The sequence below is a fragment of the Sebastes fasciatus genome, chromosome 20 (assembly GCF_043250625.1).
Source record: "Sebastes fasciatus isolate fSebFas1 chromosome 20, fSebFas1.pri, whole genome shotgun sequence".
NCBI lineage: Eukaryota > Metazoa > Chordata > Actinopteri > Perciformes > Sebastidae > Sebastes > Sebastes fasciatus.
Genome location: NC_133814.1, coordinates 17370545 through 17389165, shown reverse-complemented (window position 1 = coordinate 17389165; position 18621 = coordinate 17370545). Strand labels below are relative to the sequence as shown.

Sequence of the window (18621 nt, the reverse complement as noted above, 5' to 3'; positions counted from 1 at the left end):
CAAATTGATTTCCTACCATTCTCCATGTTGTGTAACTATGCATTTTTGTCAAATTACAGGAGAGTATGAAGGTTGATTTCAGGACTTTATTGCAAAGGTTAGACACACGCCAACACACTTCCTGATTAGTGTCACAGTCGTCAGAAATGGGAAGAAAAGTGGATGAATCACTCAAATATTCTTTCGCTCAAGTCACACTGAGGAAAAGGAAATCCATTTACCATTGTCTTGCAACTTAGAAGCAGGTATTTAAGGTAGCGGAGGTGTCAAACTCATCACACAGCACAATGAAGCCTCTCTAGAAAGATAAAGTGAAGACCAGCCACTAAATTGGCTTTGATCTTGATAAGCATATTTTGTTGGGAGTTTACCTGCCAACAGGTAGAACATCACTACTAAAATACAAATATAATGTGCAAATAAAACAAAGGAAAAGGAGCTTAAATAAAGATATAATCTAGTGTGCAAATTAACAGCTCAGATTTACATTCTACATTCTCACACGTCAGCAAAATAAGTTGTTTTTTTTTTAAACCATTCCTGGACACGGTGCACCCTATCGTTACTGAGGATAAATTGGCAGAAGGAGTAACTGATCAATACATGTGATTGAAACATGACTAGTTTATTGTAACAACAATAAAAGGAGGCTGGTGGAAAGGTTTCCATTTTAACAGTGCTCGAGAACTGGGCTTTTTTCTTTTTTTTTTGGCTTCGCCGCTTTAAAATATCTGTTGCTGACCAGACAGGAACACACAGGATCAGATTCAGCTGATATTTCTCTTCTTCTTATGAGATGATGGCAGAGCTGATCCTCACGCCTCCAGCTCCAGGCCCAGACCAAGTTTGTGACCACCTGCATTGATGTTCTTCCCATCCACCAGGGCCGAGAGGAGTAGTTTCATACCTGAAATACAAAAATGAAATACATATATATTTGTTAAGTTGTTGAAAAAGAGGTTCATTTTCCCTTCAATTGTATATTAGACGAGAAATGGTTCTTACCAGGCCGGAGAGTCTGGGTGTATCCAATTCCTACCAAGCTGGCATTATTCACCTTAGCCTGGAGAAAAAGCATTAAATCATTAAATTAACATACAGAGTGTACATACAGTACTGCCTGCAAGGCTACACAAACTTCTATATTTGTTATTTTCAGAATCAGAAACAAATTTTATTTCCCAAATACATACACACAAGGAATTGAGCCTTCATTTTCACGGGAGATCGTACCCGGTGACAGACAGAATTGCACTCACTCAAGACGTATTGAGATCCGATCGCTACATTGGCAACATTCTTTGTGTGTGAACGAGAATGTGTCCTGGACGCTGTTGCCTGGCAACCGCGGTACGGTACAATAACCTTTATTTTTATGAATCCAAATTCATAAATATGTAGGATATTACTACTGACATTCATGTAACATTACGTCACAACGTCTGCTGTATTAGCCGTGTGTTTACTACGTGTTTATTTGCATATAGAGCGGAGAAGTGAGATTCGATCACAAGTGGACACTCGAGACGCATGCGGAGACGCATTCTAATGCCTGGTGTGAACAGACGTACTTAAAGCTGTCCACACTTGATCGGATCACTCAGGACGCATGTTAATGCCAGGCCTGAACAGGGCCTTATAGGGAACCATTCCAAACGCAGATGGTGTCATTATTCTATAGCCATTACATTGTCCAATTAACATTTGCTTCATAACGTTAAGTCTATTGCCACTTTAATTATCATTACTAGATGTACTCAGATTTATTGTAAGCAAACAATAGTTCATGAAAAAAAAGTGGAAATGGGGTGAACATAACTCCCTTGGGGTGGGGCACTTACTGATATGGAGGCACTGGAGTCTAACTGGTATTTGGCAGCAATTCCAAAGCGAGTGCCGTTGCTGCCGGCTGTCCAGGCAAGATTCACACCAGTCTCCAGTTTGTCGTTCACCTTCTGGTAAATGGATCCACCAAACTCTGAACCATCATTTCTGAGAGGAGAAAAAAATAAAAGAAATGAGCAACATCACTTGCATGTCACTATTCTTCAAACCATCTGACAAAAATACCACATGATCAGTAGATCAGTGTGTTCTTTGGAAAGCTATTGAAGGTACTCATCCTGCTAGGTTCAAATATTTGTTGATCCTAAAACGTACATATTGGTGTGGAGCTGGAAGTCTCCGGTCTTGTAGCCAACTGCAAAGTTACTCTGGGTCATCTTTGATTTGGCTGAGTCAAATGTCATCTGGTAGCCAGCCAGCCAGCCCTCATAGCCGGCCACTCCTGCTCCATGGATCGTAGGACCAGCAAAGTCTAAATCTACATCAACACCCACATTAACGTATTCCCTTTTGTAAGCCATCTTGACCTTGCCGCTCTTCTTGCTGTAAAATTTAAAATGAAAAGTGAGGAAGTGAAGTTAGAATGGGTGTTCTTTATACAATGACTGCACATTGCAATTTTACGATTAACATATAAACTGCGGCTTACCCAGTATTTGGTGAGAATGTAGTGTCAAAAGTAAGTTTCAGCCCTTTGGTGATCTAAAGAAGATTATTCATTATTCCATAACTTAATTTAGAGCTGACGCATTAGTGGGTTGATCAGCAACAAAACAGAGTTTTCAATTTACCTGATCCTCGACACAGATTTCAGTTCCCAGTGTGTTTTCCGTGGTCCACTTCTCTGTGAACGTCAGCCCATACTCGGCCCACTTGTACTTGGTTTCCAGGGTTCCGTTGACCTTGCTGGTGTCTACGTTGGACGAGCCGGACGTTTTAAACTCCTACAGTGAATGAAAGAGGGAATTAATCCTAATTAGAAAAATGTACAGCAGGTTGGCGTAGTTCCTCCACTACAGTTGAGAGAGTAAACACAGTAAAATGGCCAAAGGGCGAGCCGCGGTCTGTAACAGGACCGAGTGACAGTTCTATAGGGACCCGTGACCAATTTCTGATGAATTAATGAGAATAAATAATAATCTTCATGGAGCGTTGTTTTTTTCTGATGGCGCACCCAATTCAGTTAATACGGCAGCTTCACTCAACTGAGCAAATCAAATCGATTGTTTACCGTCTCTGGCCACAAACTGTGTCTGAGACTGTTTTCTCTGGTCTAACGAAAGTAGCACTACAGACCATGACTATGTTTGGATCCACTTCTAGCTGTGAGTCAGCTTTCTCCGCTATGAACATTACAGGCTCAACTATGAGCACCTACACATGTGCATGAGAAAGGCACTAACTCCATTCAAGACGCCAAAAAATAAAATTAAATAAAGAGAAAAGGCTGCTAGCCTGATAGAAATAAACTTGCTATTGCTATTATGAGGTTCAGACCTTTGGTGGGAGGAAATCTTAATAACTGGACCTCTTTAAAATTGAATTGAATGCCACTGTAATAAAGTAAAAACTCTTATATCAGCTGATATTCATTTTTAAACATAAACACATAAGATGAACAAAAACATATGATAATGATCCCTTAAATGTGGTTATTAAAGTATTGTGACCAAGATGAGTACTGAACAGGACTTGTCAGTGTTCTCTGATAGACAAACTTCTAAAAGACCTTAAACACATTTTGGTTTTGCACATTCTTGATACTTATCGACCGACTGACATGCTGATAACATTATATCTGATAACCTAAAATCAGCTGATAATACCTGTAATGCACTACTGTATATACCTATAATACTGTATATTTAAAGTAACAGCTTAACTCACCACTCCACTTGAAGACTTTGTCTTCACATCGAGCTTAACCATTCCAAAACCTGCAAGGACAATGAGAGTGAGGAACTACTTACTGGGCTTGGTAATGAATTTCAAACAGCCTATGGCCTATCCTCTGAGGGTCAATAAATACACACTTATAAAACTGCCTTTTATCTTGCTTCCAGTTACCATATCCCTTATTGAAGATGTCCTTTGCTGATTTTCCAAGGTCTGCATATGTTGGAGGAACTGCCATTTTTCCTGTAACAAAAAGGACATTTCAGAGAGTAGTGAAAAAGACCATAAATGTAGAGCTGCAACGATTAAACGATTAGTTCTGTACTGTGACTATGTGCATAGTGAACAGTATTTTATAATGTTTGTTGTATGTAATGTTTGTATTATTGTTCACCTGCCTGGGGATGAAAATGAGCTTTTAGCCATAACTCTGTTTAATATATCAGATTTCAATTATTGAAATGTATGTGTACTATACGTGGTCCCTGTCAAATAGACTTGTAAATAAATAAATAAATAAATAATTACATCAATAATGTGAAAAAGAAGAATGCTGTGAAGTACTGTAATATAGTTGTTTAATGTGCTATAAGGTTATAATGTGGCCTTAAAATGCTCCACTTGACTCTCTGTCTGCGTCTCCTTATTGTCACGGTTAGACAGGAGGCTTGAAACTGTCTGCTTACAGTAACCATAATAATAATAATTATTATTATTATACCATATGCATCCTGTACTGTGACTATGTGCATAGTGAACAGTATTTTATAATGTTTGTTGTATGTAATGTTTGTATTATTGTTCACCTGCCTGGGGACTGGGGATGAAAATGAGCTTTTAGCCATAACTCTGTTTAATATATCAGATTTCAATTATTGAAATGTATGTTTATTATACGTGCTCCCTGTTAAATAAACTTGTAAATAAATAAAAAAAATAATTACATCAATAAGATGAAAAAGAAGAAAGCTGTTAAGTACTGTATTATAGTTGTTTAATGTGTTATAAGGTTATTAAAAAATTATTACATTAATAATATGAAAAAGAATAAAGCTGTTAAGTACTGTATTATAGTTGTTTAATGTGTTATAGGGTTGTAAATAAATAAATAAATAATAACATCAATAATATGAAAAAGAAGAAAGCTGTGAAGTACTGTATTATAGTTGTTTAATGTGTTATAAGGTTGTAAATAAATAAATAACATCAATAATATGTAAAAGAAGAAAGCTGTGAAGTACTGTATTATAGTTGTTTAATGTGTTATAAGGTTGTAAATAAATAAATAATAACATCAATAATATGAAAAAGAAGAAAGCTGTGAAGTACTGTACTGTATTATAGTTGTTTAATGTATTATAAGGTTATAATGTGGCCTTAAAATGCTCCACCTGACTCTGTGTCTCTGTCTCTGTCTCCTTATTGTCAAGGTTAGACAGGAGGCTTGAAACTGTCTGCTTACAGTAACAGGGCTAAAGCTGTGACAGCATACCCGGCAAAACACCATTTAATGTGTCCTTTTATTAACAAATACCAGTATAACTCGACATAAATATAACTACTGAAGCAGCCTTTAGAATAACAGTCACCGGTGCCAGCTAAAGTTTGAACACACGACATGTGGCTGTTTCTAGCTAGCAAAACAGGACGTTTCATAACCATGTCAATAACCGACATTCAAACTAAAATACAACTCAAACAAGCTCAAATATATTATTAAGACTCTTACTTACCGAGTGTTGCTGTTGTTTATGTTGCTGTGAACTTGAGATGTGAGTGAAAGCGGTAGAAACAGAGGCAGAGAGCCGGTGTGTAGATGTGTAGGACGATATGGAGGAGAGACGCCGAGTAACCAAACACCCTCATGACCTCAGCGCCGCAGGACCCCAAATATAGCTGCTCGTCTAGCTGGGTGCCTGTCTAGAATAGGAACGAGGTTGAGGGTTTTTGTAATTTTTGTTCAGTTGATTAGGTATTTGTTTGATGGTTTGGCAACAGTGAGATATTCTTGTCATTTGCAAAAGTCCGCATTTTTCGTGGCAAATGTGTGCTACCAGCACACCGGCAAAAGGGGAAGACCTCTAAATCACCATGGTAACCAATAAGCTAATGTAAGGTTTTACTGATGTTTTAATTATTTTATTTAATGTCAGAGAAATATAAAAATATATATAAAAGTCATATAATTAATTTTATGAAAATATAGATATATTAATATAATATAAAATAATTAATAATTTAACATGTTAAACAACTATAATTCAGTACTTCACAGCTTTCTTGGTTTTTATATTATTGATGTCATTATTTATTTATTTATTTATTTATTTACAAGTTTATTTGACAGGGAGCACGTATAATAAACATACATTTCAATACTTGAAATCTGATATATTAAACAAGTCTAACCTTGACAATAAGGAGACGCAGACAGAGAGTCAAGTGGAGCATTTTAAGGCCACATTATAACCTTATAACACATTAAACAACTATAATACAGTACTTCACAGCTTTCTTCTTTTTCATATTAGTGATATAAATATTTATTTATTTATTTATTTATTTACAAGTTTATTTGACAGGGATCACGTATAATAAACATACATTTCAATACTTGAAATCTGATATTTTAAACACAGATATGGCTAAAAGCTAATTTTCATCCCCAGTCCCCAGGCAGGTGAACAATAATACAAACATTACATACAACAAACATTATAAAATACTGTTCACTATGCACATAGTCACAGTACAGGATGCATATGGTATAATAATAATAATAATAATATAAATTACAAATAATACTAAACAAATAATTTAATAATAGCAATAATAATATTAATCATAATGATACACTTCTTTAGCTATCTTAAATTATGTGGACCTATCCTAGTATAAATAACACCATTACATCTCATTGTTTGTAAAACATAAAAAAAAGTCTTTGTAGCTCAGTCCTTATATAATAATCATCTAATGTGCAAATTATTTATGTGCATTTAAAAGAAAATACGTATAATAGATGTTTTAAATCAGAATATTAAAAATCAAACCTGAACCTTTCCAACATATTTTACTGGATGGTCTGTACCTGAAACTATCACAATATTTATCACCCCTTAATCAAACTTTAATTTCAAGTGCTTCATATGTGTCCACTCGCCATCCACGGCTTGTTATAGGCTAAAATGTATACTAAACATTAGCTTTCGACAATTTTGCAAACTGATCATCTCTCGTGCCGGAGACTATGCACAGTATCAGTCTGTTTATAAAGCATGCTCATTATGAGGTTTTGCAGCGAGCGGGAGGAAAAAGATAAGAAACGGGTCTTTGATTTCAGCTCTTTAATGATGGAAAAGACTGAACGAGACATGAAACGAGTGATGTGGCTTCGCATGAACACTGTCAACTCCATTTAGAATAATAACCACGTTTCTAACATGCTGCAAAGACCACATCGATTTCATCGTCTCTCCTTCTACAGTGGCAGGTTTCACTCAATGAAATGAAGAGGCCAATCTGAAATCAACATTACACTTTAAAAGCACATTGTGTTTCAAATAAATACATAGTTAAAAGCAACTGTAAACATTTTTCTTCATGTGCATGTTGCTGTAACACTGTATATGAAATATAAAAATACCTATTGACTGTTACAAAATGAAATAAATTAATATAAACAAATACATACAAATTTAAGGATTCTTTTTAAGAACTATTACTACAGGTTAATGTCAGGATTATTAGCATTTACACCGTATGGTGATTAAAAAAAAGCACTATACAGCTATCAAACAGTAAACATGAAATATGGGACATTTCTACACAGAGAATCATAACACTCAAGGTAATTGGCAATTGGAATTATAGTTAAGACAGCTGGAAATAAATCTTTGATTCCATGTTTTTGGCTGATAATGACATTATCATACTCTACTGAATCTTTCAATGAATTACTGTGTCAACATTCAGTAACATTGTCAACACGTAAGCATTATTTCAAGGAATGAATAAGACTTCTAACCAATGGCAAAGAAGTAACACCTGTTTCTCAACATGATGAACATTTTGCTATACAGAGAAAAAGCATAATGTAGATTTTTACATATTGCTTTGACAGTGGTCCATAGAGTTACGTTTTAATAAATTACAAAGTGGGAGGTAAGACAAAACTTTCAGTCAAGAATTCAGATCCAAAACCTTGAAATGATCAGGTATTTTAACTTCACAGAAAATAGCAAACTGCTGCTAAGGATTAGGGACACTGCTGCCTGAGAATATCTATGATGTGGCTTCCTTTTTAATCCAAATACTTTAACACACTTCCCTCTTTAAGTTGGGAGGTCTTGAAAAATACGGTTCACGCTACATAAAATGATATCCCTTTAGAGGAGAAATAAGCAACTAATAAATGAGACACATTCACTTTTCAAGCAAAGAGTGGTGATGGGGCTTTTAAGGGCGCTTTCACAAGCCAACATTTAGTGTTTTAATCGAACTCTGGAGCGGTTCGTTTGGGCAGTTTTGAACGCAGTAGTCGTACTCTGGTGTGGAACAAAACAACCGAAGAGACCACCTCTCGCAAGTGAGAGGCAAGCAGCCTGTGCGCGCATTTGTTGAGATGGACACGGGTAAACGACAGGTTAACATGAGTGGGAGAGGACTTCCTTGACTTCTGCAGAAGTCCGATGTTTGCTTGAAATCTGGGCTGAAGAATATGCTAAATAAAGTCAACAAAAATAGTGACGTTTATAAAGTCATGTGAGATAAACTGGAGGAGAAGGGATTCGTGTGCACGGCAGATCAGTGTCGAGTCAAAGTGAAAAAACATTGGCAGGAATATTTCAAAGTCCCTGCATATTAGTGGCAGCTCTTGAGACGAAAAAGATAAATTTGCTACTTCGTACACGCCCCTCAGCAAATATATATTTTTTTATTTGGTCCGCTTTAATTTGTGCACTGTGAAAATGAACCAGACTAAATTAAAAAACAAACCAAAAGTATCAATATCACTCTGATTCAGACTATGGCTTGTGAAAGCGCCTTAAGAAACTGGTGACAGGGGGAGGCAGATTTGAAGTCCCAGAATATCATAAGGTACGGCTATGTGTATCCCATCAGGCCTCGGTGCTAACAGGATCACAACAGTAGTCTTTGTTGATGAAGACATCACACACCGCCTCGGTTGGCAACTTGACAAAGCGGACTAAACAGCACAGGCTAAGAGGTGTCTCACAGTATCGCCGCTGCTGCTGCTGATTATCCAATAAGCCTCCTCATCACAGCCGGTCTAGAAAAGGGCCAGCAGTACTCGTTGGGGACGGGTCCGTTCACATTGCACTCAAAGAAGGAGAACATGGGGAACCAGATGCGAGCTCGCCGACTCTGCTGGTAGGCCCGGGTGTTCGCGAGAGTGTGGTAGTAGAGGAAGAGTCTGGTAGTGATGTAGAACGCTATGAACACGTCGATGGAGTAGTGTTCGTGCGCGGCCAAGATGAAGAAGATGCCGAAGAGATTCAAGACCCAGGACAACGTGTGAATGAAGTTCCAGCTTCGTGGGGTGTCTGTTTGTGAAATTAGAAGAAAGAACAGTTGAAGAGACATTCAACAAATTGTTGTTGTTGTTTGGAGTTTTATTACACCATCCAGAAATCCATCATATCTTCCAGGTCAGACTGAGGAAGGCTTGTTTTTATTTCAGTTGTAATACCAGTGAAGGACACTGGATGGAAACAAAGGCACAATGGTTGCAATGTGATCTTCCTCTGTCAGTGTCTTCCTCATGATTTAGTACTTTAACCTTCTGATGTCGCAGCTTTTAATAACGGCTCATAATTTATCACGATTTTCACGAATGAATGTGGACAAAATCTGGTAACTATGGTGACATTTCAAAAGGGAACTGTACGTAAGTCTCAATACAAAGTTAAAACAGATCTATTATATCAAGTTTGAGTGAAAATCAGGAGTTTCAAATCAGATTATTTTCAAACACAAAATCATATTTTAGGATTTTAGATATATTCAGATTTTCGGTTAGTTTGCTTGTGTTATTGTGTGACTTTTGGATCCGAACTAATACAGGAATATGAATACATAATGGGCCCGCCCTTTAAAAATGCCAAAGGGCTTCACTTCACATTTAAGAATCAAGTTTGGTTGTTATTAGTTAATATTAGTTATTCCATGGCCATTTTAATGTTCTTAACATAAAAAGTTTAAGGTGCTTTTGAAGTATAAAGTTAAGTGGTTCTGTTCCCTCACTGAATGTAACAAAAAATGACAAAATTGAGCTCAGACTTAAAAGCTACTCACACTCTGTGACAAAGAAGTTGAGCAAGGTAATGACCACGGTGTGGCCGCTGAACATGTAGTCGCCACACGTATGCACTCCTGTCAGGGTCATCCCAAAACCGCTCCAGATGGCCACGGCTCGCTGCAGTTTGGCCCACATGTCACCGTACATCTAAGAAGGAGAGAAGAAGTGAAACTATCAGTGCTGTGATCTTTCAAAGAGGCAGAGAAGCAGCGTTTAAGATACACAGAAAATTTATTTTACATTACCTTTCCTGAGCATTGCAGGTGATGTCCCGGCACAGACAGGGAGGTGACGAACATGGTGATGCAGCGCAGCATGAACACTGTCCCCATGAGGCTGCACATGCGCCGCAAAAGGATGGACCTACAAGTCGTCATAGTCATAGTTAACTTCCATGGCATTGATATAAGGGACACGCTGTAGGTATCCTACATGGCACTGATGTGAAACACTGTCAGGACTCTACCTGTGTTTATGGAGCAGCAGAACCAGCACCCAGATATTACAGAGGATCACTCCGCATGCTTCAGCCATGGCAAAGGCCCAAGGTATTCTAGGCACACTGTTGAAAACAGAAAAGAAAAAGAGAGATTAGTGCTTTTTATTAGTTGTTAACTGGCAACTATTTTGGTAATCTTTTAATTTGTTTGTCAGACAAAACAAGCAATTTAGTGTTTTTTTTTTTTTTTACTTCTGTTACTCCTAAAGTAGTGTTATTATGGTAAGGATGGCCTCTGAGCGAGGTGAACGGCATTACCACGGTTTTGAACTCGGCGGCTCACATTATCGCAGTCTTGGAAAGGGAGGAGTGAGCGGAGGGGTACTCAGTCGGTTGCAATCTGCAACCACACCATTATATGTTGCTAAACCCTACACAATATTCCTTTACGGCTTAAATATTTGGTTCTAATTTCCATGTTCAAAGTTTCATTTGAAATAACAAAATAATAACCGTTACACAAAAGCTGTAACTTGCTTCTTGTTTTATCATGCCAAATACACACTGACATGTCCCTGAAATCATCTCTCCCAATCCATGAAAAGCTCAAAACCAGTCATAAACAACGGGTCACACTATACAAAGTGGGTCACTTTAAAAAACACTCAAAAGGTCTCTTTGACCCAAAGCTAGTCCATCAGGAATATGTGAGGACAATAATAGAAACATGCTACAAGGAAGTAGGGCAACAATAATGTCCACCATCTGGTGTGATATTCTGACAGTTAATAAATATATACTCTATGTATTTGTTCACTTTCTCTTTGGCATTTCACAGCCTGACAAATGTTTTTTGTACTTTTCTGATGGCTAGAAAAAAATAAGGCTTAAAGAGTGTCTTAGTTGTCACACACTCACCTGTCTAGGAAAATATCTGGCAGTGGAGGGTATGTGCGCATGTCAGGCACCCTCTCATGCACTATGACCATGACGAAGGACGTGAACCCGAACACAAACACCACATAGATGGAGCTGAGCACTGTCTTCCAGTACTCTGGATCCAGGCGCCTCGTCTGCTGGTTCTTGTACTTCCCATTAGTGTACTGGTGGTACTCCTCTCCCACCGGTGCCGTGTCAGTGCTGTCACAGTCTCTGCCCGGTTCTCCGTTACACAGCCAGTCCAAACTGCCTCCGGAGCCAGTAGGAGAGTGGCCATCGAAGGGAAGACCCAGCTCCTCCAACACATCAATGTTCTGTTTCTGCAGCTTGCGGATGGACACCATCAGCCGCTTGATGTCCCCCAGCACCTTGAGCTCCAGGGGGGGCGAGCGGAGGTCGTACTCGCTGAGGGCGAGCAGGCTGGTGCCGTCCAGCCGGTGCTTGTTGCACAGCAGGTCCACATAGTCGCAGAAGCCCTCTTCCCTCAGCCACTTGGCGACATGTTTGGGCGTCCAGCGGCGGACACTCAGATGGGCCATTTCCTCCCCACTCTGAAGGAGAAAAAAAAAACACACCACAATTTCAGCTCAAACAACTGAGACCTCCCATATTTACTGTCAATATCAGTTCTCCTCAGTGACTTCCTCACCCACAAACAAAAGAAATCTTAAGGAGAAGTAAGCACTATTAGGCACTCTTTATTTCCACTGGATCAGCATAAATTCCTGCCACACAGACAGAAAACAGCTTCACTTTGTGACAAAAATTATAAACAATAATTGAAGACAATCCCTGAGCAACAGGGGGCAAGCTGAGCTTTCACACAACTTGAGCAAACATATGAGGCAACAACTGGCAAGATTTTGCCAAGATAAATTTCCACACACACCCTAAAAATATAGGGGAAAGAGCAGACATGTTCCACAGGCCCGAGAGCGACTTTAAGATAGCAGATTGCATATTCTGCACCCCCAGCCTGGAATTTGCTCCAAAATGACCTAAAAATCAAGGAGCTGGTATCATTAAATATTTTCAAATCTAAAAAGAAGGCTTTAAAAGCAGACTCTATGGCATGCCAATGTTTTTAGCCCCCTTGTTGTACAGCTGACTCCCAGAAAAGTTCCTTTTTGTCCCCCCATTTGTCTTTAAATAGTTCTCTTTTAATGCAAATTTTAGTGCTTTTGGTTTTTGTGAATTGTATTTTGTCTCTATTTGTGTCTGTGTCTGCAACTTTGTGTTCTTGCTGGCCAGGTCTCCCTTGGAAAAGAGGTTCTTAATCTCAATGGGACTAACCTGGTTAAATAAAAGGTTAAATAATATCAAAAAGACTTGTGTAACAGTTGATAATGACCCTATTATCCCCCAATCCTATTACACACACTACAGGGAATAATCCTCATTTAAGCTTAACTTCAGTGTCAGTGGAAACAAACCCTCTCTCTTAAACATGCTCCCAAGATTGCCCAGATACAATGTTAGCATCTCTACCTCTTGAGGGATTATTACAGAGCAACTCCTCAGTATCTTATAGTCCAGTAAAAACACACCCACCTGTCTGCATTAGCACCACATCACTGTCTACCAATAAATAAGGTGGGGCCAGGAGGCTAATTCTACTAACTTCTGTCTATATCTTGCAAGATAACAAGCCAACCTGCTGGCTGAAGATGCATGCAACCACAGTAGACATGAAACCAAAGCGAAAGCATTTAATCTTTTATCTTAAACAACTCTTCTTCTTCCTCCAAAGCAAGCTAATTCATCAGTAGCTAACTAGCATGCTATTAGCACGCTTCATCAATGCTTCATCACTCACCCGGCCTGAGACGTGACAGAGGACGACCAGGAGACGTGTATTTATTCAGCTACCTAGCTAAATGACATCTTAGAAGAGTGTGGATGAATCGTAGTAGCGTTTGCTGCAGTAACAGTGGCTGGTTGGAGATCATTTCGCCCTGCTGGCTGCCTGCTGGTTGCTAACATGCTGTTGTCAACACAGAGCGGTAATGTCTGGAATAGATGCGCACCTAAAAAAGAATCAGCTACACAGGGCTACAACAGTGACACCTACCGGTGAGAAGAGGGTACTGCCGCACCTTTAATTCTGCAGTATTGTTATTGTTATGACTAAAGAAATTAAATATACTAAAAATAAAAATATACAAAAAATTTAAATAAGTAAATATATACAAGATTCAAGATTTTTATTTGCCATTTGCACCTATAATTACATTGGAATTCTGAGCAGTTTACACCAAGTCAGCTTTAAGAAAAGAAAAAAGGTAGAAAAGGCACAAGGTAATTACAGTACAAAATAAGTAGCACATTCAACTCAACACAATAAATAAATAAATAAAATATTAAAATATAAAACGCCCTCAGTGTAGTCAATAAATGAACTAAACTACCCTCTGCATAGGAACGATACCCCCAGAATACAAATATACAGTGTACATGCTCCAAGACCATGTTAAAAGAACTTGTACTGTAACTATCAAAAATATTTAAAAAAAGAAATAATTAATATATTTCAGACAGTATACTCCCCTCCTATCTGTGCACTCTCATATCGCACAACACTGACAGCTATAGCCTACGCTCGTCTGACCTGTACTTATTATCTGTACCTAAGGTCCGCACAGAACTATAGGTAAGATGGCCTTTTAGCTGTTCCGCTTCCTTTTCCTGGAATACACTGCAATCTAAGTTGAAACTGGGAAATCTGATTACTTTTGATGAATTTAAAACATTAATGAAATACTGTCTGTGCTTCTGAATATTTTCACTTTAACGTTGGCTTCAAATACTTGATTTTAATGTGTTTTGTATGATATTGTGCTATGTATTTATTTTGCATTTGTTTTATGTTGTGGCGTCTGAAACTTTAATGTATGTTTAAATGCTTCTGTCTTGGGCCAGGTCTCTCTTGCAAAAGAGATTCTTAATCTCAATGAGTACTACCTGGTTAAATAAAGGTTAAATACAATTTAAAAAAATAATTCAGTGTTTGTGCAATTAAATGCCACAAAATACCACAAATTAATAGTAGTATTAGTATTGAATTAAATATATAGAGGTGTGAGGTTGACCAGCATTTAGATTATGGGTCACTGATTTAATTATAGACCAGGGACACCTGTCCTTGTCAGTACCACTGTGATTGTAGTAAAGCCTCAACAGAGTTTGAAAATAAAAGTTGGGAGAGGAAAATCATACAAATGTGTAGTTTCAAAGTAGCATGTTTTTCAATCAACTATGAGTAATCTACAAGATAGTAATGCTCCTGCCACTCCATCTGTGAAAGACTTGGTGAAGGTTTTGTATGGAGGGAAAAGGTTTGGTAACCATGTGGATGAAGTTTGGCCTAACCTGTTCATTGGTGACATGTAAGTCTTTGACAGCTTATAAAATAAAAGTAACTCTGATTTTGTTTCATTATTATGTTTTTCTTGTGGGGCTGTCAATCGATTAAAATATTTAATCGTGATTAATTGCACGATTGTCCATGATTAATCACAATTAATCACATTTTTCATCTGTTCAAAATGTACCTTAAAGGGAGATTTGTCATGCATTTAACACTCTAATCGACATGGGAGTGGGCAAATATGCTGCTTCATGCAAATATATGCATATATTTATTATTGGAAATCAATTAACAACACAAAACAATGACAAATATTGTCCAGAAACTCTCACAGGTACTGCATTTAGCATAAAAAATATGCTCAAATCATAACATGGCAAACTGCAGCCCAACAGGCAACAACAGCTGTCAGTGTGTCAGTGTGCTGACTTAACTATGACTTGTCCAAAACTGCATGTGACTATCATAAAGTGGGCATGTCCGTAAAGGGGAGGCTCGTGGGTACCCAGAGAACCCATTTTCATTCACATATCTTGAGGTCAGAGGTCAAGGGACCCCTTTGAAAATGGCCATGACAGTTTTTCCTCGGCAAAATTTAGCCTACGTTTGGAGCGTTAATTAACCTCCTTCGCGACAAGCTAGTATGACATGGTTGGTACCAATGGATTCCTTTGGTTAACTAGTTTCATATGGTATTAGTATCACTCTAGCTTCAAAACTGAGCCTGCTATAACCTAAAAATCTTAAATTGTGTTAATGCGAAAGAAAGAAATTAGTGGCATTAAAATGAATTTGTGTTAACACGTTATTATTGCCTTAACTTTGTCAGTTATAGTTTCTTGTTATTGGTCTTATTTTCTTTGTCCACAGGTCAGTGGCCAACGACCGCTACACTCTGTGGAAGCTGGGAATCACTCATGTTGTGAATGCAGCTCATGGGAGGATGCACTGTCAGGGGAGTCATGACTTCTATGGCTCCACTGTGGATTATTATGGAGTGCCTGCAGATGACTCACCGTCCTTTGACCTCTCTCGCTATTTCTTTCCCTCTGCCGAGTATATTCAGAGTGCACTTGACACGGCTGGTGGTAAATACCCATCGTGTTGCTTTATTGTCACTCAGGTTTATCCCAGTATAAACTCATGCTTCACCCTTACCGAAAAGAAGTTTATTCAAGTGTGCTATCAGTATACTTCCTTTAAACTTTAAATAAGAGAGTTAACTTTCAGTTTACTTTTTATGTATTTATCAGAGATATACTTTACAAAAGATACAGAACAATAAAAATAAAAATACAGACAAGTATACAGAAAATTCTAAGTATACTTGGCTTATACTTAATCTTTTGATCGAGATATACTTAAGAAAAGCATAATTAAGTATTCTAGCCTTATAGGCCTACAGAAAAGTATACTTGGCTTGTAGTTGTGCTTACTTTTTGATAGAGTAACCTATTAAAGTGGGCTAAAAGTATATACAAGTGTACTACTACAAAAACTATTAAACTAGTAGTGTACTGACAGTATACTTTAAAGTGTACTTTCATAAACTATAAAGTGGGCTACACGTATTAAACTAGTAAAGTATCAGTATACCTATGGTATAGTTGCAGTGCAAAATAAAACTTAGATGTAAACTAGTAGTGTACACAAAGTATACTTTTTATCATCACAAAACATCAAGTCAAATAGCAAAAGAAGTCTCTTTATGTAATACATAAATCATGGCTAAGTACTATAAATTATAGGACAGAAAGTATACTTTCATAAACTATAAAGTGGGCTACAAGTATAGACAAGTGTACTTACAGTATAAAAACTATTAAACTATTAGTTTACTGACAGTATACGTTAAAGTGTACTTTCATAAACTATGTAAACTAGTAGTGTACTCAAAGTATTCTTACACTTAAATGTTTTATAAACTAAAAAGTTCGCCATTTAGTTCCAAGAAGTATTGAAGAAGTACACTTACTAGTATACTATAGTACATTGATATTGTATACTTACTACATAAAGTATACTTGGGGGAAATACTGTATACTTGAACTTTACTTAAGTATACTTCATAAAATAAACTTGAAGTATACTACTTTTTCGTAAAGGTTATTGTAATCTTTTCCTTCTTCTTCACCAGCTCGGGTGTTTGTCCACTGTGCGGTCGGAGTGAGCCGGTCTGCCTCCCTCGTCCTGGCCTACCTGATGATCCACCACCATTACGCCCTGCTAGAGGCAATCAATAAGGTCAAAGAGCACAGATGGATTTTCCCAAACACAGGATTCCTCAAACAGCTCCGTGCTTTGGATATGAAACTACGCAAGACATCGTGAGTAAATCCTCTGCACCTCAATAGATTTTCTAAATTGAAGAACCTCAAACGGCTGTTTTCCTCAAGACGAATGAAGAAAACAGCGTCTGCCAGTGGAGGGAGATACTGTACTTTGAACTTAATCAGCTTGTTTCTGGAGCAGTATTGAATCTATTGACCCTGGTGCTGCGTTTAATGTGAATCATGCTGCTGGTTCGCAGGATATTGACCCTTATATTAGTAGGAGATCAATGTAATGAACTCACCCTCGGGCAAAATCCATTTTAAGACCGAATATGAGACAAAATTATTCATTTAACCTTTGTTCTATGCTGAAAAAAATTTACACCCACTGTGTTGTGTATTCACTTTAAAACATCATGAACAAATCAATAGATGGTTTACAACACGGTAGTTGTAAGCAGAGTTAAGTACAATTTAAAGTGATTATCAATGTAAGTATAAGTCACCATATGAAGCACCCATAACTGGTGTGTAAAGCTTGACAACATAACAGTTGTAATCCTATATAACAACATGAGTTTTGACACATTTATTAACAGTTTTAAACACATAGTTAATGCTTTATAACAGGCTGTAAGGATTTGTTCGAGTGTTTAATCTACTGCGGTAGCATTATATAAGATTCGGAGTTGCCAGGCACATTTATAAAAAAAAAGAAAATTGATTAAATTAAGGGATTTAGTATTCTCCACCACTATTAGACTTTAAATACAGCATTTACATCTAAATGTTGGGAGATAAAAACTTTTTTTTCAAATTTATTTAAAACATAATTTAACAGTTTGTGAATAAACATATTGTGTAATATTGTGATTTATTCTTAATCCTCAGAGAAACATATTTTCTTTTGCTGCCTTCTATTCAATTTCTTAGATGTGTTGAGTTGCGTTGGGGTAGAATTTGTACTCATGACCTCAGTATTTCTAAAATCCTGGCCGACCCTGCCATCAGATTCGTAAGACCATGAAAAACCAGTAATCAGTGCCAGTTCAGTGGTATTATGTTGTGCACAATTGCTATTGTCAAGGAATAACTGTCAAGATTATTTTCATAATTTACACACTGTTCACTTACTGAGCAGATTGTACAACAACTGCAAATGTCTTTACCAGCCGCGACAGCGACGCTGATATTGTTTTCATCTTGTAAGTCTGTGTGTGAGTCATCACGGCAAAATGTGGACCTGGAAACACCTACTGTAGCAGGAACTACCTTTTAATACAAAAAAAAACCTGTGTTTTGTGTTCGATCCATCGTCCCCGACCTCCAATCCTTATGGAGTTTCCTACCGACTATACTACACCTGCACCTGACTTCCATTTGTGCTTCTGTCATAATTACTACGGTCACTAGAGGTCGCTGTTGTGCTCTTTTATACCTTCTTTCGGTGATCAACCATGTGAATAGATGATAAAACCTATTAGAGGGTGTAGTAGGCCCCTATTGACCCAAATCTATAGGGTTTATAGCGACGGATTAT

The 18621-nt window shown here is 37.6% G+C and overlaps 3 protein-coding genes across 4 annotated transcripts; 1 reads left to right on the top strand and 2 right to left on the bottom strand.

Moving 5' to 3' along the window:
- Positions 1-72: 72 nt before the first annotated feature.
- On the bottom strand, positions 73-5629 carry LOC141758527 (non-selective voltage-gated ion channel VDAC2-like). 2 transcript variants are annotated; one of them, XM_074620051.1, is made up of 9 exons: positions 5475-5629; positions 3879-3984; positions 3733-3782; positions 2637-2789; positions 2495-2547; positions 2161-2388; positions 1842-1992; positions 1006-1063; positions 73-907 (listed from the first exon to the last, which is right to left on the bottom strand). In XM_074620051.1, exons 2-9 carry the CDS (start codon positions 3958-3960, stop codon positions 816-818), a joined length of 867 nt encoding a protein of 288 aa, XP_074476152.1. In that variant the 5' UTR covers positions 3961-3984; positions 5475-5629; the 3' UTR covers positions 73-815. The 2 variants fall into 2 exon arrangements, with proteins under 2 accessions (XP_074476152.1, XP_074476153.1); XM_074620052.1 differs by having other exon boundaries at positions 3913-3984.
- A 1444-nt stretch (positions 5630-7073) lies between these two features.
- samd8 (sterile alpha motif domain containing 8) lies at positions 7074-13465 on the bottom strand. The gene is made up of 6 exons (XM_074619461.1): positions 13258-13465; positions 11421-11992; positions 10530-10625; positions 10309-10426; positions 10060-10210; positions 7074-9308 (listed from the first exon to the last, which is right to left on the bottom strand). The coding sequence occupies exons 2-6, from the start codon at positions 11978-11980 to the stop codon at positions 9004-9006; spliced, it is 1230 nt and encodes a 409-aa protein (XP_074475562.1). The 5' UTR covers positions 11981-11992; positions 13258-13465; the 3' UTR covers positions 7074-9003.
- LOC141759040 (dual specificity protein phosphatase 13A-like) lies at positions 13423-17798 on the top strand. Its single transcript, XM_074620929.1, is given in 4 exon segments — positions 13423-13514; positions 14591-14827; positions 15679-15896; positions 16946-17798. Coding segments are annotated over 4 exon segments (741 nt in total). The 3' UTR covers positions 17140-17798.
- Positions 17799-18621: the final 823 nt, after the last annotated feature.

Coding starts and splice junctions, on each gene's coding strand:
- LOC141758527 (XM_074620051.1), bottom strand. CDS start 3,960: ATGCAGACCTTGGAAAATCAGCAAAGGACATCTTCAATAAGGGATATG. Junction 2,548..2,636: donor AAATCTGTGTCGAGGATCAG/GTAAATTGAAAA, acceptor AATCTTCTTTAG/ATCACCAAAGGGCTGAAACT. Junction 2,389..2,494: donor ACATTCTCACCAAATACTGG/GTAAGCCGCAGT, acceptor TAAATTTTACAG/CAAGAAGAGCGGCAAGGTCA.
- samd8 (XM_074619461.1), bottom strand. CDS start 11,980: ATGGCCCATCTGAGTGTCCGCCGCTGGACGCCCAAACATGTCGCCAAG. Junction 10,427..10,529: donor CTGCTGCTCCATAAACACAG/GTAGAGTCCTGA, acceptor GACGACTTGTAG/GTCCATCCTTTTGCGGCGCA. Junction 9,309..10,059: donor CAACTTCTTTGTCACAGAGT/GTGAGTAGCTTT, acceptor TTTCACAAACAG/ACACCCCACGAAGCTGGAAC.